This window comes from Mugil cephalus, chromosome 23, assembly GCF_022458985.1.
Source record: "Mugil cephalus isolate CIBA_MC_2020 chromosome 23, CIBA_Mcephalus_1.1, whole genome shotgun sequence".
NCBI lineage: Eukaryota > Metazoa > Chordata > Actinopteri > Mugiliformes > Mugilidae > Mugil > Mugil cephalus.
The window spans coordinates 3,738,661-3,763,665 of record NC_061792.1 but is presented as its reverse complement, the minus strand read 5'-3'; the positions used below and the strand labels follow the sequence as shown (position 1 = coordinate 3,763,665).

The following is a 25,005-nucleotide window of genomic DNA, read 5'->3' as shown; positions in this document are numbered from 1 at the left end:
TGACATATAAAATGGAAGGTATTAGGCACTATTTCTTGAAATTCTGCTATTTAGTGTGTCCCTTTAAGGACTTCATAATGTTATGTATAAAATTAGCCGGGAAGCCAGACCAACTAACCTGCATACAAATTTTTTGTGTCAAAAAGTTGGTCTGCAACCCGGTTGTAACCACTTCTGTTACAACAAGGATCTGCGATGGATTTGTTTGGCTAGGGTTTATGTGGTGATGGACAGAAGAGTAACCATTAGTAACCACTGCTATTAGAGAAGAGAGCTGTTTAGAGTCTGCATCGTTGGCGAAAAGATATTGACTAGAAAATTGCTCTAAAGGACGAACAAGTAACGTCGGTTAATGCCATTTGATTTGTTTCACTGATTGGTTGCAGGGCTATCCAATTGCACTTTTCATTTCTTCACGTGATCTAAACTGCCATTTTTACCATGCATAATTCAATAAACATCATTAACTAACTTGCCATGCTAACTCAGTCAGTCATCGCACAGGGCAACCTTCAAGCAACAAAAAGCCTTTTTTAAGATCTCCAAAAGGCAGCAACATAAATATACCAGCGTGACGATTTCTGCTCTCGAGAAATTGCACATCCCCTCCTCGCTGCCGAAGTCACACACTCGTGCACCCCCACCACCACCATCACCACCACCCCCCGCCCCTCGATCCGTTCGTCTCCGGCATGCTTGCGCGCACGGCCCAGTCCCCCGTGAGTAGCGAGCAGCAGTCACGAGGAGAGAATGTGTGAGAGGAGAATGACACAGCAACCATCTATTTCTTTTTTTCCCCTTTCCTTCCCCTCTTTTGACACTTCCCAGCGAATATGATGCAGGAGGGCTGCTGTGGTTTTGTCCCTCAGACAGCGGATGTTATTTTGTAAGGTTTTGAGATGGAAGGCAGATGCATATGAATGATATGGTCCATGAGATGTATTTGTTTGCGTGCTACCGTAAATGATTTTTCATTGTCTTTTAGCAAGGAACAGTCAACTGGCATTAGTAAGCAAATTGAAATGTCCAAATATTTGCTTATTACATGTCAAATTTACAATCTACAGTGGATTGTAGTCATTTTCTGACCCTTTGATCTTGGTGCGGTAAATAATTTTGTTGGACTATTGTTGTAGTTGTAGGTGCTTTAACATTTTAGCACAGTTTTGTTCCTGGCTTTCGTAACGTATCTGCTCAAAATCTGTCAAATCTGTTGAAGTGACAACATTGCATGCAAGTTTTTAGATAAAATAATTTATTAAAAGTGGTTTATACATTTCATCATTCAACAAAAACATTGAATTTCATGGAGATGGCATTTATTGTGCTTGGACTGTGACGCATTTTGTATCAAACCTTTACATAGCATTAGTCGTCGATCATCTGCATAGATAGATTTCCATCTGGTTTTTCGCTTTCCATGTACATTTGTAATTCACCTTTTGTGTGTTGGGCTTGTGTTTCATCCCCGTAGAGATGCTCTACAATGACAATGTAAGAGAACTAAAAGTCATGCTCAGGGGGAATATTAAATACTTGTCCATTTATTATCCGTGGCCACTTATCTTGTAGAGGGGTCGTGGGATGCTGGAGCCTAATAGGCCAAATAAAAATTTCGTAACATGCATGCCTCTGGACTGTCAGAGATGGACTACCCAGGGAAAAGCCACGTAGCAAGGCATCTCTGGTTTCTGTTCTAGAATGTTATTGCCGCAAGGTGACAGTGGTGGCCCATTAAGAGATCACAATGACATAAACTAAGCTATGATCGATATGTTCAATAATACACTATTGTACAAATGCTGAAGACAAAACTAAATGCACAAAGAGCTGCAAACTGAAGACATTCTTGTGTGATATCTGTTGATATTTTATTAATGATTATGTTCATTTGTCTAGATACATCTACTTATAAAAGTAAGCAACTATATGTAAATATGAATACGGTATGAGTTCCTAAAGGTTTAATATAAAAATATCTTGTTCAGCCCTAGAATTAAACCCAAAAGTTACATTTCAAATAATCGCAAATATGAGAGATGTGGTGTTCCCAAATGAGCCAAACCCATTGAATGTCTCTTGGGAATGGCTCTTGAGCATATCTACGTCCCAAGCAGGGACTTTAATTTCCGGTTGAAGCAAACGTCTTAAATTTCCCACGCGATAAATAAAGCATTTATCTAGAATCAATATATAGCAGTAATTCAAAATTGGGTAGTCCACCAATAGAATATGTTTTGAGTATAGGAATCTTAAAAATAAATGAATAACTAAATGAGCCAGTTTTTTGAACAGCTCTTTGAATGGATCACCAATACTCGGCTCACTCCTAAGGGTCCAGAGCTCAGTCTATGTATCTACTGTAAGCGAGCCCTCTCGCTCACCTTTGCATCTGACTATCTTTTTTGTTCCAGCCACCAGACCCAGACAACATGCTGGGACCATCCCAAGATGGCCGAGCTCTACCAATCTCTAGGTAAGACCTGGGTCTCTCTCTGGATACCAAACTAACCATTGATTGTGAGAACAGGTGCTATATATTGAGTCCTTTCTTATCGTCTAATGGTTTTGTTTGATCCTTTCCTCAGCCGACCTCAATAACGTTCGGTTTTCGGCCTACCGTACAGCCATGAAGCTTAGACGCCTGCAGAAGGCTCTCTGTTGTAAGTATGCTGTCTATATTATTAGTTTACATTAACTGTACTTACAGTGCTTCTCCTGTTTGTGTGTCTCGCTGAGGTTGTCTTTGGCTTCTCGTTGTGCGGCCTCCCCCATACGCCTTCTTTGTTCTTTTCCTGTTACACTCGCCATCTGTCTTTTTTTTTTTTTAAAGTTATTTATTTATTTTTTATTATTTACCTCATTTGCCTCTTGTCTCCCTCATCTCCTCTATTGCGTATTTTTGTTTCCATCCATCCTCCTCCTCTCTATCTTCTCTGTACTATTACCATATTTGCTTCTGCTCTCCCAGCGTGCGTGTCCATATGTGTGTTTACTCATCCTTCTCCCCTTCTCTCGCCAGTGGATCTGTAGAGAATGCGAGCCGCCCACGAGCTGTTATGAGTGTGATATGTTTTAAGGTGTATAGCTGGCTGTAGCTGTATAGCGCCTAAGCGCTATTTATGGTATTGAGGCATTCTGAAAATAAAAACCAACCGGTGTTTTTTTTTTTTCTGATTAATCCTGGCAACGGATTTTCTCCCTTAACCCTTCACTCATTTTATTCCCAGAGACTTTGATAAATTAAGCTTTCTTTTTCTGCTCTTTTTTTGTCACTATGTCAATCTCTCTCATTATTCTTCGGTAAAATTAGATATATGCATTACCAGCAAAAATAAATCAATACTGAACGCAAATGGAATTATGTAGTACACACGTTGACAGCTCTTGGCATTCTCTCAATCAGCTTTATGAGGTAGTCACCTGGAATGGTTTTCCAACAGTCTTGAAGGAGTTCCCAGAGTTGCTGAACATTTGTTGGCTGCTTTGCCTTCACTCTACAGTACAATTCTTCCCAAACCTTCTCAGTTGGGTCCACCACTTCATCGCTTTGCTCACTGGTCATGGTCACATTGCCCTCACATACCTTGGAGGTGTGTTTGCGGGGATCGCTGTCCTGTAAGTGATGAAAGTGCAAAATCAGAAGGGAAGCTACAGTACGTGACTGCAGAATACTGTGGTAGCCATGCTGGTCTTTATGTGCGAGTGTTTATGAACAAAATACCATTGTCCATTCTGTTCATCTTTGCAGTAATTCGTAGCCTTATTTTCCCAACGTTTTGGGATAAAAATTCTTAAAATCTTACAAATTGACTGGCCTTCATGTCTGCAATTAAGAGCTGTTCCTTCACTTTGCTTAGTTCAGTGGTTCTTCACATAGTATGGATTAGTACAGCAGTCAAGTGGGCACATTCCCTGTAGAAAACTGTGTATCAACACATTAAGAAAGCAAGAAAGGACAAAGGACACCTGGTAGCTGAAACTCGATTCTCAGAGCTTCCATTAGCGATTTTCAGCAGCTGAACCGTAACCAAGCTCAGATAAAACCACTGTACGTTTCCTGCTCAGCATTAACCAGCAGACGGAAAACATCTTGCAGATGAAAGTAGTGCAAACATGGCAAGAAAGCAATGACCTAATACTGGGCTGTGGAATGTGTAAACCTGCCACTGTTGGTTAGATTGTTAGCCACCCAGCAACTTTATAAGGTAGAAATATGCTTCATTAGATTTGTTTCTTGTTGTTCTAGCTTACTCTCCACGTTAATGACGCTCAAGTGGCAAAATGCCAAAACGAATGTTCCGCTAATGTTATGCTAATATTGCTGCAAAGTAGTAAGAACATCTAACAAGCTGTGTCCCTTTTGTTTGAAGAAATGCCAGCCTTTTGCAGCCCATGTGACAGCAATTTTCCAACCTGTAAATAGCACTCAGGTCAACGTCCAATTTGTAATTACAGCTGATCAGACTCAATCTTTAATGATCATGTGCCTGAAAAACAAATAAACATGGGGGCCTTACAAAAGTTAAAGACTGTGATTAAACCCAAGTTTACTGGATATGCTTTTATTTTGCCACTGCGCAGTATTTTAACCACCGCACGACCAATAATTCGAGTGTTCAGCCATATTCGTGTGGCTCTCCACTGTTTGTCCACCATAGTGTGTCTTCTTGGAAGAGGATATGAGAGACAGCTGGTGTAACAAAAACAAAATCTGTGAGTCTGTGCGTCACAAAATTCATAAAAAATTTAAGTTGCCAGACAGTGTCTGAGAGTTTCCTCTTGTCACAGATCTTGTCTTAAAGTCAGTATTCCCAAACAGAGCATGGTAACCATCTGTACTAGAGTCCATCCTTACAAATCCAGAACTTCAGATGAACCTTTGGAATTTACAGGGTTATTTGAGGACTGCTGTTCGTATCAGCTAGGTGCCTTCTGTGGCTCGGTAGTTAGAGTTGTCCAGGAACCAGAGAGTTTGCGGTTTTATCTCCCGCCACATAGACCTTGATATCATCAAAACGCAAGCTCAAGTGAAGGTTGTAGGGTTTCACCACTCACCCAATAGCTACCTAAAGGACTAGTGGGGTGTTGGGGTTTAAATATGAACATCTGTGAGTGTTGCCCACCTGGAACTTCCTTCCTCATAGAATGATACCCCAACAGGGGGAAGCCTTCTCACAGTACGTCAGTGGCAACATCTGGTTTACTCAGATTTTTTTTCAGCTTTTTTAGACTGTACATTGCAACACTGAAGTGTGTAGAAAAAACACAGATCAGCATCTGTTATTTGATTGCCACCACCACCTGGAACGCTAGCGATAGGGCGTTGGTACCCTTTAACATCGAATAGACTGTACCCACAATGATCCTATTTAAACTCCAACCTCCCCGCCAGCTTTTCAGAACTGAAGAAGGTGCTCAGATGAGTGGTAAAACGTCCAGTTGGCCTTGTTTCAAAGCTTTTTGGGGGGAGTAAGTGGTATATAAAGGCCAAGGCAGCTTAACAACCCTTCCAAATTAATAATAAAGATGATTTATGCTTTACCTTACTGAACCTTGGACTGTCTTCCTTGAGCAGCTCCCCACTCTAGGTACATGCAGGTTCTGAACCCAGTTAGTCCAAGTGAAGACGCTTCTAAAGGACTGTCACACACCCAGCCTTAGGCCTTAGGTCTGTGTGTCTTGCTCACTTTGTTTGTCTCCCTGTGTATAGTGGACCTGGTGAGCATGCCAATGGCGTGCGAGGTGTTCGAGCAGCACGGCCTGAAGCAGAACGAACAGCTGCTGGACATCTCCCAGCTGGTGGCCTGTCTGACGAGCCTGTACCAACGGCTGGAGCAAGGCCACTCCCACCTGGTCAACGTCCCGCTCTGCGTTGACATGAGCCTCAACTGGCTGCTCAACGTCTACGACACGTACGCGCAAGCACGTCGCTCGATGCACGGCGGGGGGTGGGAAAATTTCTGAGAGATTTAACCAACTCTTAACGTGCCGGTTTTGTTCTTGGTTGGCAGTGGTCGCACAGGAAAGATCCGGACTTTGTCATTCAAAACGGGTGTCATCTCTCTCTGCAAGGCTCACTTGGAGGATAAATACAGATGTAAGTGATTGTAAGGGCTTGCCCATGAGTCATGTTGATACCAGATCTAAAATAATGATTTTCTTCATCCACATTTCCTCATCTTCCTTCCAGTTTCCAGTATTGTAACCATTCCTAATTTTTTCCTCCTTCCCCCATATTCCGGCGTCTCCTTCTCCAGTCTTGTTTCGACAAGTTGCCAGCGCGACGGGCTTCTGTGACCAGCGTCGCCTGGGCCTCCTCCTCCACGACTCCATCCAGATCCCCCGACAGCTCGGCGAGGTCGCCTCCTTTGGCGGCTCCAACATCGAGCCCTCCGTCCGCAGTTGCTTCCAGTTTGTAAGTCGCTACCTGTGTGCACTACAGAAACAGATTAATCCTTGGTTCGACCTTTAGTGAGAATTAGCTGCAGTAGGTTTGTGTATGTTGGACTGAGGCCCTGATCAGACCTTGCATTAACATCCTTCCTGAGCAATCTGATCGCAAGTTGCCACCCTAAGGTTCTGGTGTCAACACATTAAGGACACATTTGAGAGATCCAAGTGAAGCTCTGTGAAGGTCTTTAAACTAAGCAACATCTGGCCTGACACCAATAAATAAATAATAACATAAAGTTTGGTGTTCCAGTGAGTGAGAGAGACCTTACAGCTTGTTCTGGAATATGCATCATGTCCTCATCTCATGACACATCAAAAAAAGTTTTCATTCATTCATAATTTAAATTATTTTGTTGTTAATGGCTGTTGTTTTATTTTACCCAGGCCAATAACAAACCCGAGCTCGAAGCTGCCATGTTCCTGGACTGGATGCGTCTGGAGCCCCAGTCTATGGTGTGGCTGCCCGTCCTGCACCGCGTCGCCGCCGCGGAGACTGCCAAGCACCAGGCCAAGTGCAACATCTGCAAGGAGTGTCCCATCATAGGGTTCAGGTCAGAAGCTGGTGCTACGTCGAAGAATTTTGCCTGAGCTTTAGAGGCACATGCTCCACTCATCATCAATGAGTCACATCTGAATCTCTAATCAGAAGAAATGACCGGAAATTGACGCCATCTTGCCACAAATTGTTACACTCCTCATTTTATTATGTAAAGGGCTATAAAACGCAAATTTAATTTCATGTCCAATTAAAACCAAATTGAGAATGAATGAGAATTATGCTCTTGCGTGGTGCAGCACTGAAATTACTAAGGCCCCATTATCTGAGGGAATAAACCAGATTTAGCTGCACAGTGAGATCTTTGGCTTCAACGATGCTTTGACAGATCTCTAATGCAGCTGTCTTTTAGTTGTTCTGTCTAGTCTATAGTTTGGGTGCCCAATCAACGTAGCTCACATTACATCACTGTACGCTTAAGAATTTATTCGGCTGCTTCTCATCAATAAACACTAGTGACCCAGTGCCATTGGCAGCCATGCATAGTCATCCATCACACTGCCTCCGCTGGGTTTTAGAGACAATGTTCCCAGGCTTCGGCATACTTTTTTTATTCTTGTTATTCTAGTACAGTAGTTGAAGTACATTCCAGAGTAAGCTGTTCCACGAATTGGCCTGTTTTTTGTTTTTTTTATTTGCTTTTTTTTTTATACAAACTCTCAACTGGTCTTTTTTTTGTTGAGGTTTATGAATTGTTTTCACCTCGTGCTGAACCCTCTGTTAGATGCTGTGAAGGGGGGGATTTTCTTCACCATGGAAACAATCCAGCAATCATCCACTGCTGCTTTCTAACATGGATAACGTGCCCTTTTTGATGTCGTGCTCACCGGTGTGTTCTTATTGTACGTTTTAAAGAGCACCGATCAGGCATAACATTATGGCCATCTTCCTAATATTGTGTAGGTCTCCCTTGTGCCTCCCAAACAGTTGAGATTAATCAGAGGAAGGACATAATTCTTCTGAGAGTGTCCTGTAGCGTCTCGCAAAAGAATGTTGTTAGTGGGTGTTTAGGGGGTGTTTGGGCCCTATATACGGCTTGAACGTAGGGGCCAATGTTGATCGTCTCACAGATACTTAGTCAGTTTGGGATCTAGGGAATATGGAGACCAGGTCAACACCTTGTGCTGTTTTTCATGTTTTTTTGTAATTGTTCCTAAATCATTAAGGAGCGTCGCTGCTGTGGGGTTGGTCTAGGGTTAGGGTTAGGGTTAGGGTTACCTGTTTCTAAGTAACACCTACATGAATCCAGAGATTTCCATTGACAAGATTGTCAGTGTTATTCAATTGTCCTGACAGTGGTCATAATGTTACGCCTGATTGGTGTAAATGTTCCACTAAAAAGCTCTACTTTCCACAAAGAAAATAAAGGACGACATTCCCATTAATAGTAGGGTTACAACCAACAGTGCCCATTTTTTTTTATTTTTTTTTTAGATAAGTTAACTAACCCGTCAATTTCTCAATAAATCTATTGATTAGGGGTAGAAATATCTTTGCTTGAGTTGGAATATGGACTTGAACATTACTTGCAAACGCATTTGATCAATGGGATCGCCCAAGCTGTCGCGGCAGAGTGCGGCTCCAGCTGTGGAAAATCTTGTGAACATATTTGTCGCATTAACGCTGCCACTGCAGGAGCAGCAGGGGCACTAAAACAGCCCACTTTCCCATCCAAATGACTGATGATGTGAGTCTAATGACAGCTCCGCGGTCATATTCGTAACCCCAATCCCTTACGCTTAGTCCCAAGGGTTGTTTTTTTCTTTTTTTAACTAAAAGTTGAGCCCCGTAAAAATAGGCGTGTCGTGCTGGTGGGCCTCTTCATGACAAGAGCAGTGATAAATTTTAATGAAGAGTCCCAAGGCCAGAGGATAAATTTCCCATTGTACTGGCCTGAAAGAATGTTAACTACTCTAGAGAATCCAGAGCCGTAAATTTCATCCTTTCATTGACCCTCTCGCTTTTTTCGTCCGTCTTTCATTTCCTATTTGCTCGTTCGTCTTCCCTGCTCTGTCTCTTTTACGCTGTTGTTGTCCTCCTCTCCTTATGTTGTGACTCACTCTTCTCCCTTTGCTCTCTTGACCTCCCTCTCCCCCCTTCGCCTGCCTCTCTCTTTCTGTCCGCAGATATCGGAGCCTAAAACATTTCAACTATGACATTTGCCAAAGCTGCTTCTTCTCCGGTCGCGTCGCCAAGGGACACAAGATGCAGTACCCCATGGTCGAATACTGCACTCCGGTAAGAAAATTTCTGTTTTTTTCCCATGCAAAAATTGGAAAATTTAAGCTGGCAGATTTGTGTATCCCTGAAGGCAGGAATCCATGCAGCGTACCCTAATGTGAGTGCCTCCTCTGCAGTTTGCTCTATAAGCTGAACATGGGCAATATGACTTGGCCTGAAATAAGTCAACACTCAGTCTTCCATGGAACAGTCTTGTTCTTGTAACTATAACAACACACTCCTGGCAGCATTAAATTAACTGTCTGGGTGCGTGAAGGAAGCCAAAAGGCCATGACTTAAATGAGTGGTATGTTTTTCTTAAAAAGGCGTGTGCGCGCCCCACTCCCGTGAAATGAACAAAGCCACCTTTGTCCCCCTCCACCCACTCTTCTTGCTCCAGACTACATCAGGGGAGGATGTCAGGGACTTTGCCAAGGTGCTGAAGAACAAGTTCAGGACCAAGCGCTACTTCGCCAAACACCCACGCATGGGCTACCTGCCTGTCCAGACCATCCTGGAAGGAGACAACATGGAAACGTGAGGGCCACACAAACAGACACACAGGAAGACATTATGCACTCCCATTGATGTGACCTGATTTAGAGTGCATGCTCAGTCGTGCAAACACTCTCGGGCATACATTTCATGTAAGCATATGTGCACACAAGCAAGAGTACACATGCATGTATGGTATTTCTACCTTTTGCTGAAACAGGAAGGTAGTAAAAGATAAAAATAGAAAGGGTAAAAATAATGACTCAAGGCCAACTGACTTTTAAGGTTGTTTCCAATCAATGTGAAGACCTGTTACTTACCTGCTAACTCGCACTGAACACCAGAAAAAAAAAAAAAGAGTTTTAAAAGTCCAACTACCAGCACTTCTATAAAACTCACTGATCTGCAGCATACTATTACAAACCGGGGAGTGTTGCTATTGCTGCGTATAAACAGGTACCAAATGAAGCTAATTCTACAAAAGATGCCAGTGGTAAAAATTCTTCACATTGCCTAAGACTCTTAGGCATGTGGGCAAGGATTGGACCACCAATCTTGCAGTTAGACGGGTTTAGTAGGTAGAGTGCTCATAAAGTTGCCATTAAAGGAATAAACAAGAGCACATGGGTATAGCATATAGCTCCACAGATCAAAAATACAGAACTCCACAGATCAGAAATACTCAACTCCACAGTTTGGAAACGCAGATATGAAACACAGTGCTCCACAGATCAGAAACACACAGTTCCACAGATCAGAAACACACAGCTTCACAGTTCAGGAACACACATCTCCACAGAACGGAAACAACATCTCCACAGATCAGAAACACACAGCTCCACAGATCAGAAACACATCTCCACAGATCAGAAACACACAGCTCCACAGATCAGAAACAAATAGCTCTGCAGAACAGAAACACACAGCTCCAGAGATCAGGGAGGTTCGGGAAGGGCAGGGGAAATAAAGAGAGCAACTTGCATCTGGAAAAAATTGTATTACTTCTTGCACCCAAACCAATAACAATGGACTGTGTTACTATTACAAATACGAGTTCACGTGAATATCCGCAATTATCATAGAAAGAAAGAAGAAACCTAATACTGTAAGAGCTTCGTATTGTTTTTGCAAGCGCTTACATTTCAGTCTCTTGGATGAAAGGCTTAAAGGCAAAAGCTAATGTAAGCACACAGAATGAATGTGCACACTGTGATATTTTGTGCGGATTAATGTGTAACTCGGCTGTTTGTCTCACGTGCCTCGTCATGTGTATGTTGTTTTTTTTTGTGTTCGGTGTCCTTGAATCCCCTCCCTTGAAGACAGCGTCAAATGCATGCTTGTTATTGGTAATATTTCACATCAGGGGATTGTTTAATTCTAGCTGCCGTCTTTCTGGTTTGATTTATGTAATTTCAATGGTTTTGTCGAACTAAGTAGGTTTCTTGTCTTTGTGTGAGTACAAGTGCATGCACATGCACACTATAACTCACATGATATCACACTGTTGGTTGTGTCACTCCCGCCTTTAGCCTCCCTTGCTGCTTTGCATACTACAACTCCCATCATGCCTTGCCGTGCAGTGTCCTCCCACTCCCCGTGTCACCATCTGACATTTTTTTGTCTTGCAGTCCTATCACTCTGATCAACTTCTGGCCCGTAGACCATGCGTGAGTACCCGGCTCACACACACACAAACAAACACACACATGCAAAAATACCTGACTTTCGTTTTCTTTTAATGCCACTGTGTTCATTAGTCTTACTAAGACAACACATTCCATTGTCTTTGTGTAATGCCATTGCGTCTATGGCTGGGATGGGTTTACATCTGTTAGATCATTTGTTGCTGCTTCTTGACTCCCACATCACAAAATGGTCGGATTAACTCCCTAGGGTGCCCCATGGTAAGAAGTCATTATTGGGTTGCTGTTAGCTCCTACTTTACATTATATTTCAAACGACATTTAAATTTTAAAAATGACACGGCAACAGATCAAGAACACACGTTGTTATTTTATGGTTCATATACATGGGACAGTTGAGACACCTTAATACTGTCCACTTGTGAACAGTTTTATCATTGGCCAAAACTCTTTCAGAAATTTGGATGATGGTGGTCGCCATTATGTCACATCCTGTTCTATAGTGTCAAGTAACTAGCTAAAATAAAATCCTGGAACGCGCATCAACATCAACATCACATCAACTACTTGAAATGACTGAAAACATCCTTGAAAAAAAAGTTATTTGATGTGTATTTTAGTGTGTTAATTTGGCCCAAGTCCCATCCACTAACATGGAGGTGGTGGAGCTTATGACCTCTACTGCAGGCAGTCACCAGGGGGAGCTCTACTTGCTTTGGCTTGACTTTTGAGGAGCAGTTCCGCAGTCCATATTTATAAAGTCTGTGGTTCGGACATGGAATGGACGTGCTAACGGAAAAAGCCTGGAGCTACTAGTTGCCCATTTTGTTTGTGGGAATCAGTATCTGCCACTGACATGGTTCGGCCACCGAGTCTAAAGCACTGAATTAGTTCATACCGAACCTTTTAATAAAACAAAATGTAATTAACAAACACCCATCTAAACCATTAAACCCTATCCAGCTCATGTTACTTAAATATTTGACCAATAACAGGTGCTAAAAGACATGCCAAGTTGCTCCAGCAGTGTCTGTTGGCTCGCAAAAGCGTTACAGTTCTATGAGGCATATGTCCCTATGTATCCTTAAAAGTGAGTTAAGGTTTTTAAAGATTTAAGTTCTCAAGGACTATAGCACTGCAGGAGAAGTTGCTGAAGTCCTGGGAGACTATTGGTTAATGATGTCAGAATGCTGATCTTTCCCTTTGCGGAAGAGTTGTGAGATCCAATGCCTCTTTTGAAGTGAACGCATTCCGAGACGGGAGCGCCGGATACAAGCTTATTTACAGAGCATTTCACACCGCCGCGCATCTGCTCCTAGTGCTGTCGCTCCCCTCACTGCTCTCCTGTGGGTTCATGCAGCTTGCGGTGTGCGTGTCCGCTTGTGTGCTTGTACAACAGTGTGAGTTCGAGACCATCTGGGTGAGGGCATATTTGGAAATTGAGGACATTTTGGCCAGTCCTGACTTTCTCACAACCTTTGAAAGGGCCGTTTAGAGCTTAGGATTTGGTTTTAGGCTCCAATGTGTCAATTGGGTTTCAGGGTGGGGGTTAGGAATGGCCATTTAACTGTGATGGGTAGGGGCCTAGGGAATGCTTTATGCCAGCGAACGTCCTCACAAAGATAGCCATACAAATGTCTGTGTGTTGCAAGTGTGATGGGGCTCATCAGTCCCCCTCGGTTTTATTTATGAGCTCTGCCTTTTTCTCTGTGTTTCTTTCTCACAGGCCTGGCTCATCCCCACAGCTTTCACACGACGACACGCACACTCGGATTGAACACTATGCCAGCCGGTAACACCCCCATTTGTGTTTTCGCAGTGTACACTCGCAGTGTTGCGAACAGGAAACGGAGAAGACTAGAGTCATTTTGAATCACGTGATTTGGAATAATGAATTTTGGCATAACACTAAAGCACAGCACACTTCCCGCATCAGGGATGTCTGCATGCCCCCCCACCACCACTGTGCTCATGTTGTACAGTAGCCGTAAACTCGCAAGGGATCAGTTGCCCTGATTCTTTACTGACGCAGTTCTGGGGAGCTTTTGGTCAGCTATTTCCTGATCTAAAAATTGAACATGAAAGAAGACGAGTGGGGCCTTTTAAAGGCGTTGATCATTAAATATACTGATTAGACATCTTAAAGAAGTTTATTTTCCTTCTCCGGTTTGCAACCCAGTGAGTCCTTTTCAGTGATTTAGCCCGAGTAAGCCTTCTAGAGGTTACATTTAACATGCTATGTTTCTTGCATGTGTCGTATACAGTCGGTGTAGGATACAGTTTGGTAGAGGGCCATTTAGGTCACATCTTGTACATTCTTCTGAAGACAACCATCGAATCTCTTTAGTGTCGACAATCAGTATTTACACAAAGAAGAGTTCAGTGTGCGAGACTCTCCATTCAAAGGTTGTCATAAGAAGTTCCAGCTTGAAGCTGGTACTGGTGCCGGTACTGAGCTAGGGCTGGGAACAAGAGAAATTCCAGGTTTGATTAGCTATGATTATTCACAAAACTAATGTAATTGTTTTTGGAATTTTGTTGTATTTCTACAGTATTTTGCATCATCTTGCATCTATGTTCTCCCATGCTTTGGATCTCGTATGATCTTTAAAATCAAGACTAATTGGAATTAGAAGCCCCTTTCTAAGCTCTGTTCTGAGCAGGGACGACGTCCAGCCAACAATTAAATCACAGCACAAACCCGACTTCCATCTAAAAGATCTCGTAATTGGTTTATCAGTGCCCTTAATCACATTTGCTGCGTTTCCATTACCCCCAGAAATGCTCCAAACCTAAATATCACAATAAAAAAACTGGTAATGGAAACAATTACATTTTGAAAAACCTCTCAAGTATCGCTAAAATACTTCACGTTCGGAAGCACAAAGTGGAAACAATGGAAACACGTGTATGAAATTTCAGAAATGCCGCTTTTATTTAGTGAACAAACTGTAATGGAAACGCAGCTAGTCTCTCCTTCACCATTGTCCAATGCATTGAACAGTTATATTTGACCGTCCACTGTTCATTTGCTTCACTCTTGCCATTTATGATTTGACGATTATTTATCTTGTGTAGAATATGCCTCTTTTAGACCAAGTAGCTGTCCTTGCTTTTTGAAGGAAGAAATGTACATCGAAACTTGAGTCTTTCTTGAAATTCGATATTTATCAGTAGCTTCTGACATTATAACCACAAATGTCATTGAATACAATATTGAGTTTCCTAAATGTAAGTTTGAAAGATGTTTTTGCATGATTGTTGAGTGTTCGGATAAGGAAGGGGATACCATGACAAATTCTGTTATAATGTTTTCCCATAGAGTAACTGGCATTACTATTGGCCCTAACTGACCCACATGTGAGCTTGTAACCATTGTTTGAGGTTCTAGCCTAGAATCTGAGCCAACTTGCCCACCCACAATTTTGTTGTAGTGGGAACTTGGTCTGGAGTCACCCGGCAAATATCTGTAGGGTCGATCAAATCTACGTAGTCACATATGTTATCTGAGCGACAACTGTAATTTGTGGTAGGGCTATCCAATCGCATTCTAATATTCTGGCTACCCAGGTTCTGCTTCTCTTTTTGTTATACCTCCGCACCATGCACTCGTGACTTCTCTTTCACAGGAACTCTTTTACGAAATTTCTTCAAATTTGGCAGAACTGCTCACTTTGACTCAAAGATAAATATTAAGGTCAAAGTTCAAGGTCTCTATGAATGTAAAATATATTTGTGGTTGTTACCAAATTATGAAATAATATATCCCAAAAACTCAAAACTGCACCATGAACAGATAGGAATGTACAATGCAGCTAGACTGTTTGGCAGAGGTAAACAACTGCAAGGCATCAATTCTTGTTTCTACTGTCTTGCTCAGGAAAGTAAGTGGCCCCTTCAGAAAATGTCACCAGTCAAGTTACTGGTACTAATATCGGGTGGATTCCCATCAGACACAGGTTGTCACATCTATGAACAAGCTCCATATGTCGATGTTGATTGCAAACCTGTCAAACACGTCTCATTACTGCAAGTTTGTGTTCCGCACATTCAACAGACATGTCCAAAGCATGTCACCTTTTGAGTCATGCTCAAGCATTTGTCTTAAGCATGGCTGCTTTACAGTAATGATGTCCAGTCCATACCAGCTTTTAAAATGCAACGGAGAGCAGAACTGACCTACTTTCCCTTTAAGTTCAGGTCATGGGTCATTAGGTTCCCGTAGTTAAAAAGCCGCTTCACTGGTTTGAATGATGACTATTCTAAAATGCTTTTTCTAAAAGACCAAAAACATGGTTAAAGAGTTCAGCTGAATTGTCATGATATCCCTTCGCATACATTAGTGGCAAAGTGGCACTTTCACTTTGGTGAAAAAGCATTCTCCAGTGCTTTAAGAGTATGCGCATATGCTAATGCTTCCAGAATGTTAATCCAAAAACACTAAAGAAGGGCAACTGGTCTTGTTGGGGTTTGGATAGGAACATCTGTGGGTGTTACCCATCAGAAACCCGCATGAATAGTGTTTGTTAAGGACCAGATAGCACAGATGTGCCGATTCTCGGATCAGTGGTGAAACGTCTTCAAGAAACTCCACATGTCCAGTCACCTTTCTTTAGCGTTTTTGGATACACCATGACCTGGATGACTGAGAACCTTCTTGGACATCTGTAGCGTTGCTTGTACCAGCCTGTGCGCTGCAAAACCTCATCAACACCGGACTCCGAGGAGAGAAAAGCCGTCAATAAGGTTGCGGTGCCACACAGAGTCAATCAGAGCTTATTCGCCAAGAGTTCCTTCAGTATTGCCTCGATGCTAACTGTTCCCACAATACCCACCACTGAGAAACAAGTAGCAGTCAAATCAGTCAAACAATGAGTCAATGAGGCAGTCGATCAACCTGTCATTTAAATAGTCACTCGGGCTCTGTTGGCTTTCCTCAGTGGACTCAGCGTGAGGTCTGAGCCACAGGCCCTGTTTTTGATCCCTGCCATCGAGTGTTTGACACCACTCACTGTTGCCTCCGGCTAACACACACATAGATGCTGATGGACGCGCACACATGCTGAGTCACATCACCCCCTCCGGGCCCTTTGCTCACGTCTAGATTTGCTGGATTCCAGATACCATCCAGCAGCAGATTAAAGGAAGGCGTTAGGGCGAAGAAGAAACATAATTAAGCCTTGAGTGAGCCGATGGCTCGCAGGTTATCTCTCGTTTCTGAGGTGAATAGCAGCTTATGAGTACAAATGGAGCAGCCTGGGTAGATGCCAGTCTGCCACAGTCCATCTGCTTAAACACCCACTGCCAAGTACGAAGCTTTTTTTTTTTTCATCTGGGCCCTGATAAAGCCCCCCAAAATCTCTTTACTTTTGGGCGGACACTCCAAACACCAGGAAAGTGATCTAGTAGAGATAGCAGCAGGGCGATTTAAGTCTTTGGCTTTTCAGTCACTCACCACTATTTCATCATGATAGAGCTGTTGGAAAGCCACAGCTTGGGGGGGTTGTCTGCAAAGCTGGTTTTAGTGGCTAGACACTGGTTCCTCCAAAGATAATACCGGGGTTTATTTTTTCCTTGAAAGGATCTTTCCACACATATTTAAAAAATGACAAAAACAGTGGCTCACTTACCTTATGGGACAGTTGTCGGGTTTTGACACATCTTTAGTACATTTTCCACTCATGTACAGTGAAGACGAATTAATTCATTTGTAGGGCTCAAAATGACATGACAGCAATGTGTCTTTCCGGGAGGTCTGCTGGTTGCGCTCAGTGACAGCCGATCTCTTTGTGACCAGTTTCCATGGGAACTACTTTCTGCTGAAGATGTAGTCTCTGTGAAGACGGTTAACTGTTTTCCTTATCCTGATTAAGAGGGGCAAAACAATTGAGCCTCCCACGTTGTGTTAGTGTGGCAGCAGACATCTCGGTTCTCAAGTCTTGTGCAAAATGAACACAAACTCTGTAAAAACGTTAGTCTTTCCACCCTCTTTAAGCAACAGTAAGGTCTCATTGAGACCTTGTATTGACAGAAATCCTGGGCAATCCGATGGTCAACACACCCAGGAAAGCATATTTGAACGTGGTCTGGGATGCACCTTTTGGTAGGTGTGGATACAGCACATCCTGGGTCACTATAAGAACTCAACAGTGGTGCTCACGTATTTGGAGTTTTGCTTCTAAAATCAGGGTGGAAATGAATAAATAATTTGCTCTCGATGAGAGAAAGAGGCTGTACAGCTTGTACAAAATATGGGGTACAAGCTTCCCCAAGTCATCACACAACAGATGTCCATTAGAAACAGTATCTGTTAGAATATTGTACTGCCCCAAAAGGATGTTGGTGTTGGCGAAATTGATGTCTCGAGGTACGACCATAGGTACTTAAAGCTGGCCACTTGAGATGGTGTTTCCCAGCACGGTTTTTAACACATGGTCTGAACCTAGGGACCAAAGCTAGCCAAACATTAGATCTGATCCCTCCGGACCCATGCGAATACTAAGTCTGAACAGAGATTAGCTCACTTTAAAGTTGAAAGAGGCACTCAGATCTTGATGGAACTTTGCTTACAGAAGGATATGTCAACCGTCCAAGCAACATTCAACGTTCCTCACCAAAATCATCCATTATTGTTGCGACTCTGGAGACACCAGACTTCACTTTCATCCCTTCAGAGCGATAATTCATTTTGTGTTTTCTTTTTTTTTTTTGTTTAAATCAAACTACGTTTATGCTACAGTAAAGTTTTAGGATTTTCCCTTTCACCTGCTAACTGCTCAGCTCGGGTTTGACTTTGGGATTGACTGCTGTGTTTCTCCTCCCCCCCTCCCCCTCCGCAGGTTAGCGGAAATGGAGAATCGTAACGGCTCTTATCTGAATGACAGTATCTCACCCAATGAGAGCATGTGAGAACCGCTTTTTGTTCGTTTTTTTGTCTGTTTGTTCCGCATCGTTTCGCCCCTCTATCCACTCACTTGACTGGCTCGCTGTCTGTGACGTGGCCCTGTCTTCTTTGTTCCCATTGACTGGTCGTGTCGGTGACTGTGCTGAATGTTTCTTCCAACTCACATTATGATTTCTGTTATTGTTGCTTGGATCGTCGCATCGTTGCATCCCACACATGTATACCTGTGGTTCAGTACATCTCACGTGTTCTTTCTTATTGCGAAAACTGTAGCCCACTCACGCTAGCACACCCGTTTGAACTCATCACTACAACCATGCATTAGCTTTCACTGATTTCCCTTTCTCAAGAAGTAGTTTTTAAAATAATAATAAGACTACTGTGGAAAGAAATGTGGTTATTTCCAAAACTGTGTCCACAGGGAGCAAAGAAAGGAACAGGAATAAATAAAAATGTACGTCTGTCTAGTCAAATTTGCAACATGAATTTCTTCAAGTGTCACTCTTCTCCATTTTGAGACTTTGGTCTCATATGAGATTCCTCATATGCAACGCATATTTAACTACCCAAACTGATAAATCCAATTTATTTTTACTGCAGTCAGCCCAAATAATTTTTATGGATCACCTGCGGAAATCTTGGAAAATTTGAAGCGAACCAATTTGAATGGACCCAAGCATTTGTTTCTTACAGCTGCAGCTTGAAATTATTGCACATGGAACAAATTTAGGACAATCACTTTAGACTCTAGCTAGCTTTCATAGGGTTGTGGGGTTAAATATATGAGTCCAGCTCTAGAAACATTGGACACTTGGACATTGTCATTATACATACAAACTCCACACCATAGTTTGTAAAACCATAGCGTTTCTTTTTACTGTCACTTTGTGTGTTATTATTTTATTTAATTTACCGATTATACATCCGCAACCACCTATAAATCTGAACATTAAGTCTCATGCAAGGAAGAAAATACTGTATTCCTTTACAAGACCTGCTTGGCCTTGCCACAACAGTCTCATGCACATACCAGGCGGTCTTTGGACACTTTGTCATGCATTTATGCACCATAGCCCGTGAGCATTCTAGTCTGGCAGCAAGACAAATTCCCCTTTAGGGACAGTTAAGTGTAAAGTTAAGACGCGTACGCTTGTTTGACCTGCAAATCTAAACCTGCAATTAAAATTGCAAAGTCGTAGAACGGGCTCCGGTGTAACACATCAGCATAACTTGCTTTGTTGATGAAGCTAAATGGATGGCAGGAACTGTCTGGAGGCTGTTTTGAAGTGGAGCTGAGCCGCTCTCTGCCCATAATGAGTTTTACTTTCAAGTCAGCAGTCATTTTGAAGGGGATTTGCTGTTTTTCAAAACAGCGGCTCCTTTAGTATTCAGACTGGCAGATTGGCCCGAGCTGAAAGCGGCGCTGGGAAGACGCCAGCTTCCAAACACCTACCCTAATTAAAATCTTTCCGTGCTCTTGCCGGGACGTGGGTCTTATCGGGTGTGGCCGGTTGACTCGCTTTAAAATCAACAGATCTTGATCCCTCTCTCCCCACCATGGTTTCCATTTCTTTCTCTGCGGCACAGTCCTCTTCCTCCGCTGCTCTGTCATTCACTTTCTGATGTTCTTTTTCTCCATTTCCCTCTGTGTGTGTGTGTTCGTGTCTGCGTGCTCACGTCCCCCGTTCATCTCTGTGACTATATGAATGTGTGTTGCACCGAACCATCGGCGGGCGCGTTTGACATGTGTGTGTCTGCAGCGATGACGAGCACATGTTGATCCAGCACTACTGCCAGTCTCTGAACCAAGGCTCTCCTCTCAGCCAGCCCCGCAGCCCCGCCCAGATCCTCATCTCCATGGAGACGGAGGAGAAGGGAGAGCTGGAGAGGGTCCTCAATGACCTGGAGCAGGAGAACAGGTCAGTGCCGGGACCCATCTCCCATTTCCTTGAATGCGTCACTCTGTTTGGGGACCTAGAGGTTGTATATCAGTCTGCAGTTACTTACCAGCTGTCCCAGTGTAGTAATGGAGAGCTAAGTCGCTCCAGATTAGCTGAGAGCCCCAAATGTTCTTGTAGGTAACCAGCGACACCCCTAGAGGCGTTCACTCAATGGTTGGACAGCTTAGTTCAGTAAATGTCCCCTTCAGATTACGTCTTTGTCTTGTGTGCAGATCTCGTTCGCCATGATAGCCAAGTCAAGTAAACTACTCTCCGGTTTCTTTTTGCAGGAAGCTTCAAGCCGAGTACGACCGCCTGAAAAAGGCCCACGACAGGAAGGGTCTGTCCCCGCTGCCGTCGCCGCCCGAGATGCTCCCGGTGTCGCCGCAGAGTGCGCGTGACGCCGAGCTCATCGCCGAGGCCAAGCTCCTCCGGCAGCACAAAGGGCGCCTGGAGGCCCGCATGCAGATCCTGGAGGATCACAACAAACAGCTGGAGTCCCAACTGCACAGGCTGAGACAGCTGCTGGAGCAGGTACCACCCCCGACAGCAGCAGCACAGTCTTAACGTTTAGTGGGTTTCATTTGACTGTGATGTGAGGCTCCTGCACGATTTTACAGCAACTTTTAAAGTTCTGGAAAACACATTCAGCTTCAATTTTATTTACACAGCATCAATAACAATACACATTGTCTCAAGACACGTCACAAAATCCCATCTGAAACCTGGCCCGAACCCTCCAGAGCAAGCCTGAAAGCGACGGTGGCAAGAAAAACAGGAAGGAGCCTTGGGCGGAACCCAGCTCGTATGGAGGGACCCATCTGCCCAAGGCCAGCTGGGCAGAGACTGGAAAGAGAGAGAAGAGAACAGCAGGAGAAACGAGATAAACATACATTTGTCATAGATACAAACATCTGACTAAAGCGTAGATGTAGAATAGGGTTGGCTGCAGAGTCTCACATGGGGCAGTTTCTGCCAGGCGGAACCTTTGTTGCCTTCAGATCTGACACGTGGCTGGGCAGTAATGCGTGATTTCGTTGCAGAAAATACAGCTTTGATAAATTAGAGAGTGTAAAACTCTCAAATGGTATTACTCAGATGGTTCAAACGGCGGATAACGCACCATCAATGAAGGTATCCGAAAGTCCCTAGGTCTGACGCAAATGAGCAAGAGAGATCATATCCGGTTCCAACTTCTCTCCACTGGCTCACCATAAAAATTCAGAATAGAATTTAAAATCCTTGAACACGGCCCTTAAAGGCCTAACTCCATTCTATCTCAAAGACCTCATAGTACCAAATCATCCTAATGGATTACCAAAGTCCAAGGCCTACTTGTGGTTCCGAGAGTTTCAAAAAAGTAGAATGGGAGGTTGAGTCTTCAGGTACCAGGCCTCTCACCTGTGGAACCAGCTCCCAGATTGGCTACAGAAGGTAGACACCCTCTCTACTTTTAAGGTTAAGCTTTGCTTTTTGATAAAGTTTATAGTTAGAGCTCAGTCAGGTGATACCAAACCGCGCCTTAGGTATGCTCCAATAGCCCTACGCTGCTGAAGGACTTTTCTTGAGCACTGAGCACCTATCCTCTAATTTCTTACTCATTGTTCAGATTGTTTGCTCCTACTGTTTAGCATCTAATTAGCTCCATCCTCTACTTTTTAAACTTTCTAAAGACTTTTCTCATCACCTTAGTGCTAGCTCTGAGGGTTCCAGGCTGGCTTCTGTAAAGCGTCTTGAGACAGTTTGCATTGACATTGATTTTATTGAACACAAATCCGTCCACAACTTCCATCCAAGTTAGGTAGCTACATTAGGTAGCTTCAAGTAAAAATCCCTAAGCCTTCTTCAAACAAGTCATTAACCATATTTTCTTTAATAGTGGCAGTGGCCTTTATTTACTCAAAATACATGCCCATTATTAGAAGCTATTTACCCTTTACTCTAGCTAGCTAGCTACTAGCTACACCATACACACAACAGCAGCTGAGCAGGATTAATAAACGCATAAGCGCGAGTGGTCAGGACGGATGAACGAATAAATGACATCATCATGTCAGTTTGAATTTGAGGTTCCATTTGTTGGGCAAATTGCCAAACAGCGCTGTGCACACGTGAAAATGTACGGCAGCTCAAATGACAGTAGCGTACCAGGCGGTAACCGTCATCTATGAAAAAACAAGGGAAAATTATCCCCAATGTGATGTTGCTCAGGGCCACCATGTATAGTATACCTTATAATGCAGTTTTACCTGTGAATAAACTGTTTACATAACCATGTACTGGAGGGGTCAAGTAATAATCGTACAGATACAATAATTACCGTACGTCTGGCCAAACTGGGTTCATGTAGCACTTCAAATGTAGCTACTGTCATCTCTTGGCACTTGTATGTTACTACATCTTTAATTGGCTGAGACATAAACACACACTAGCGCGTCCACAATGAATGAAATAAGCGGTTATTTTTTCTTTGACATGGCTATTAATTGAATAGCAGCCACTATTAGAGGAAATACGGTAAATGTCCCTTAGTCTGATTGAATTTAGCAACACGGTGCTAATTAGAAACTGCTGCTGTTAGGCGGCGAGCCTTCATATGCTGCAGCGACCAGCACAGGAAGCTGCAGCTCTCCTTGGTGAATAGAGCTGTTTTCAAAGTTCCCCCTTTCACTCTAAATTAGCTGTGTGACGCAGTTGCCAATTTGTTGTATTTTTAAAATCTTCGTGTGTGCATGTGTGCGCCTTTCTCAGACGGATTCCAAGGTGAACGGCACAGCCCTGTCGTCTCCCTCCACCTCCTCCCAGCGGTCCGACTCCTCCCTCCCCCTGCTCCGCGTGGCTGCCAGCCAGACTACTGATACAATGGGTAAAGGCAAACACACACACTTCCACTTAAATCCTTTTAATATGCACCCACCCTTTTAGAAGCATAGAGGATATAAACAGAACTTTAACCCGTTCAGGGCACCATCGACACCCGTTGAGTGTTTGGGGTTAGTTTCGTGTTAGGTTCAGGTTTCAGGAGGTCTTTTCAGATAGTCATAATGTCCCATAGAGATGTCGCTGTAGTAGATTTCCATTATGCTACACCAGACTCCAATGGGCTTTTCGCGCGTGTGTTGTTTACATTTTCCAAATGCGCGAGCGGCGCGGAAGTGACGTAACCCCGCGTCCTTCCTGTTTTAGGTGATGACGAGCTGTTCAGCCACTCCCAAGACGCATCTGGCCTGGAGGAAGTGATGGAGCAACTCAACAATTCCTTCCCCCATAGCCAGGGTACGCAACGTCAACTGCCCCTACACTTTTACTACCACTCTAAACTGCTCTTTTCTAAGAAAGTCTGTACAATACTTGGGATAGTGTGACTATCCCAGCTTGTGTTTCTAATTGAAAGAGTCACTCCTTAGTGAGGTTTTACTTGTTTTGTAGAGCCACACAATTATTCTGAGGTCAAATGTTAGGTTGTTAGGTAGGACCACATGTCCTTCCAGTCAGATACATAGAATGAACCTTATTGCAGCAGCAACCGTTATCAAAATTAGGGGTGCTCCGATATGCATTTTTGCAGCCATCCATAACCATTACACCTGTACAAATACAGCCCTGCTTACCTGTCCTTTCAAACGGTAGGAACAATGTTAAGAGAGAGTCTTAATTAATTTACAGTAGGCACACGAATGAAACCGAAACCAGTCTTCTTCGCATCAACGAGCGCTGACAAGTTGCACGGAGGCAGACCCGTTGAACTCATCGGAGCACCCTTAATCTTAAAGATGCTGACTTTTCTTTCAGACTTTTCCTTTTCCTTTTCCGAGGCTGATTTAACTCTTTCTTCCTGTCTTTTCTTTTCTTCTTTTCCTCCTTTTCCCCATGAGCCAGGAGGGAGAAGGGGACACCCGTGAGAGGTTAGTTGCTTGGCTGTGCCTCACACTGAATTCTTATCAGAATATTCTTCAGGTAGAACCTTTAACGTTTTTTGGCTGTCAGTAGGAAGCTACAGATGAATCGGCAACATATGCGTTTGGTAGGTCTGTTAGTACAAGGGTACAGCCTGCCTCACTATCACTATCCAATAACTTTATGAATGACTAAAAGTGTTGGCCCCCCCTTCCTGATTTTTTTTTTAATGTTTGTCACACATAAGTGTTTCAGATCATCAGACAAATTTAAATATTAGCTTAAATTAAACACAAAATGCAGCTTTTAAATCAATCAATCATAAGGATTCTTACCGCAAAGAGCTGCTCCTAGTGACCGGGTTCTAAGAGAATTCTTGGAATCATGACGTTTTCTAAGAATTTCCCCTCAGAGTTAAGAGTGGACCTGGTAAACATAGAAAGGTATTCCTAAAGACTCTTAAGAGAGCCACATTGAGGAGGCTTTTAAGAGGCCTGGGAGTTTCTTAAGCAGAGGAGAAGTTGGCGGAAGGAAGAGGCAGGAGAGATGTTCTCCAAACACCGAATGACTTAAAGTGGATGCAGATTGGATCGTGCAGGAATCCGGCCGGTTAGCAATCGCAGAAATTGATGAAAGCTGAGCCATTTTACCCTCATTAAGGCCGAATAGATGAAATGCAAAAAAAATACCAGCATGGTAAATGAGTGGAACATATTATTTATGATTACACAGTCTTCATAGAGATTAGCTTCTATGATAAAGTCTATTGAGACTGGAGCCTCTCGCCCGATAACAGCTGGGATAGACTCCGGCAACCCCTGCAACCCGGTAGTAGAAGATACGTCTGTCCATTGAATACTGAACACTGTATTTTTACGTGGCATTTAGCAACAA

At 43.3% G+C, this 25,005-nt stretch overlaps 1 protein-coding gene across 11 annotated transcripts in view; it reads left to right on the top strand.

The window, feature by feature from the left end:
- The window catches only part of dmd (dystrophin), a 281,198-nt gene that overhangs the window by 252,954 nt on the left and 3,239 nt on the right, over positions 1-25,005 (top strand). For 7 of the 11 annotated variants that reach the window (XM_047576970.1, XM_047576967.1, XM_047576964.1 and 4 more), the window contains 15 exons: positions 2,415-2,476; positions 2,589-2,663; positions 5,714-5,915; positions 6,015-6,100; positions 6,261-6,418; positions 6,841-7,007; positions 9,139-9,250; positions 9,633-9,769; positions 11,356-11,394; positions 13,097-13,162; positions 18,210-18,275; positions 20,035-20,193; positions 20,505-20,748; positions 22,966-23,080; positions 23,401-23,490. In XM_047576970.1, the coding sequence (XP_047432926.1) occupies positions 2,415-2,476; positions 2,589-2,663; positions 5,714-5,915; positions 6,015-6,100; positions 6,261-6,418; positions 6,841-7,007; positions 9,139-9,250; positions 9,633-9,769; positions 11,356-11,394; positions 13,097-13,162; positions 18,210-18,275; positions 20,035-20,193; positions 20,505-20,748; positions 22,966-23,080; positions 23,401-23,490 (1,778 nt within the window). Of the gene's footprint in view, positions 1-2,414; positions 2,477-2,588; positions 2,664-5,713; positions 5,916-6,014; positions 6,101-6,260; positions 6,419-6,840; positions 7,008-9,138; positions 9,251-9,632; positions 9,770-11,355; positions 11,395-13,096; positions 13,163-18,209; positions 18,276-20,034; positions 20,194-20,504; positions 20,749-22,965; positions 23,081-23,400; positions 23,491-24,093; positions 24,120-25,005 lie in introns of all 11 variants that reach the window. The other 4 variants (XM_047576968.1, XM_047576966.1, XM_047576969.1 and 1 more) reach the window with 3 other exon arrangements.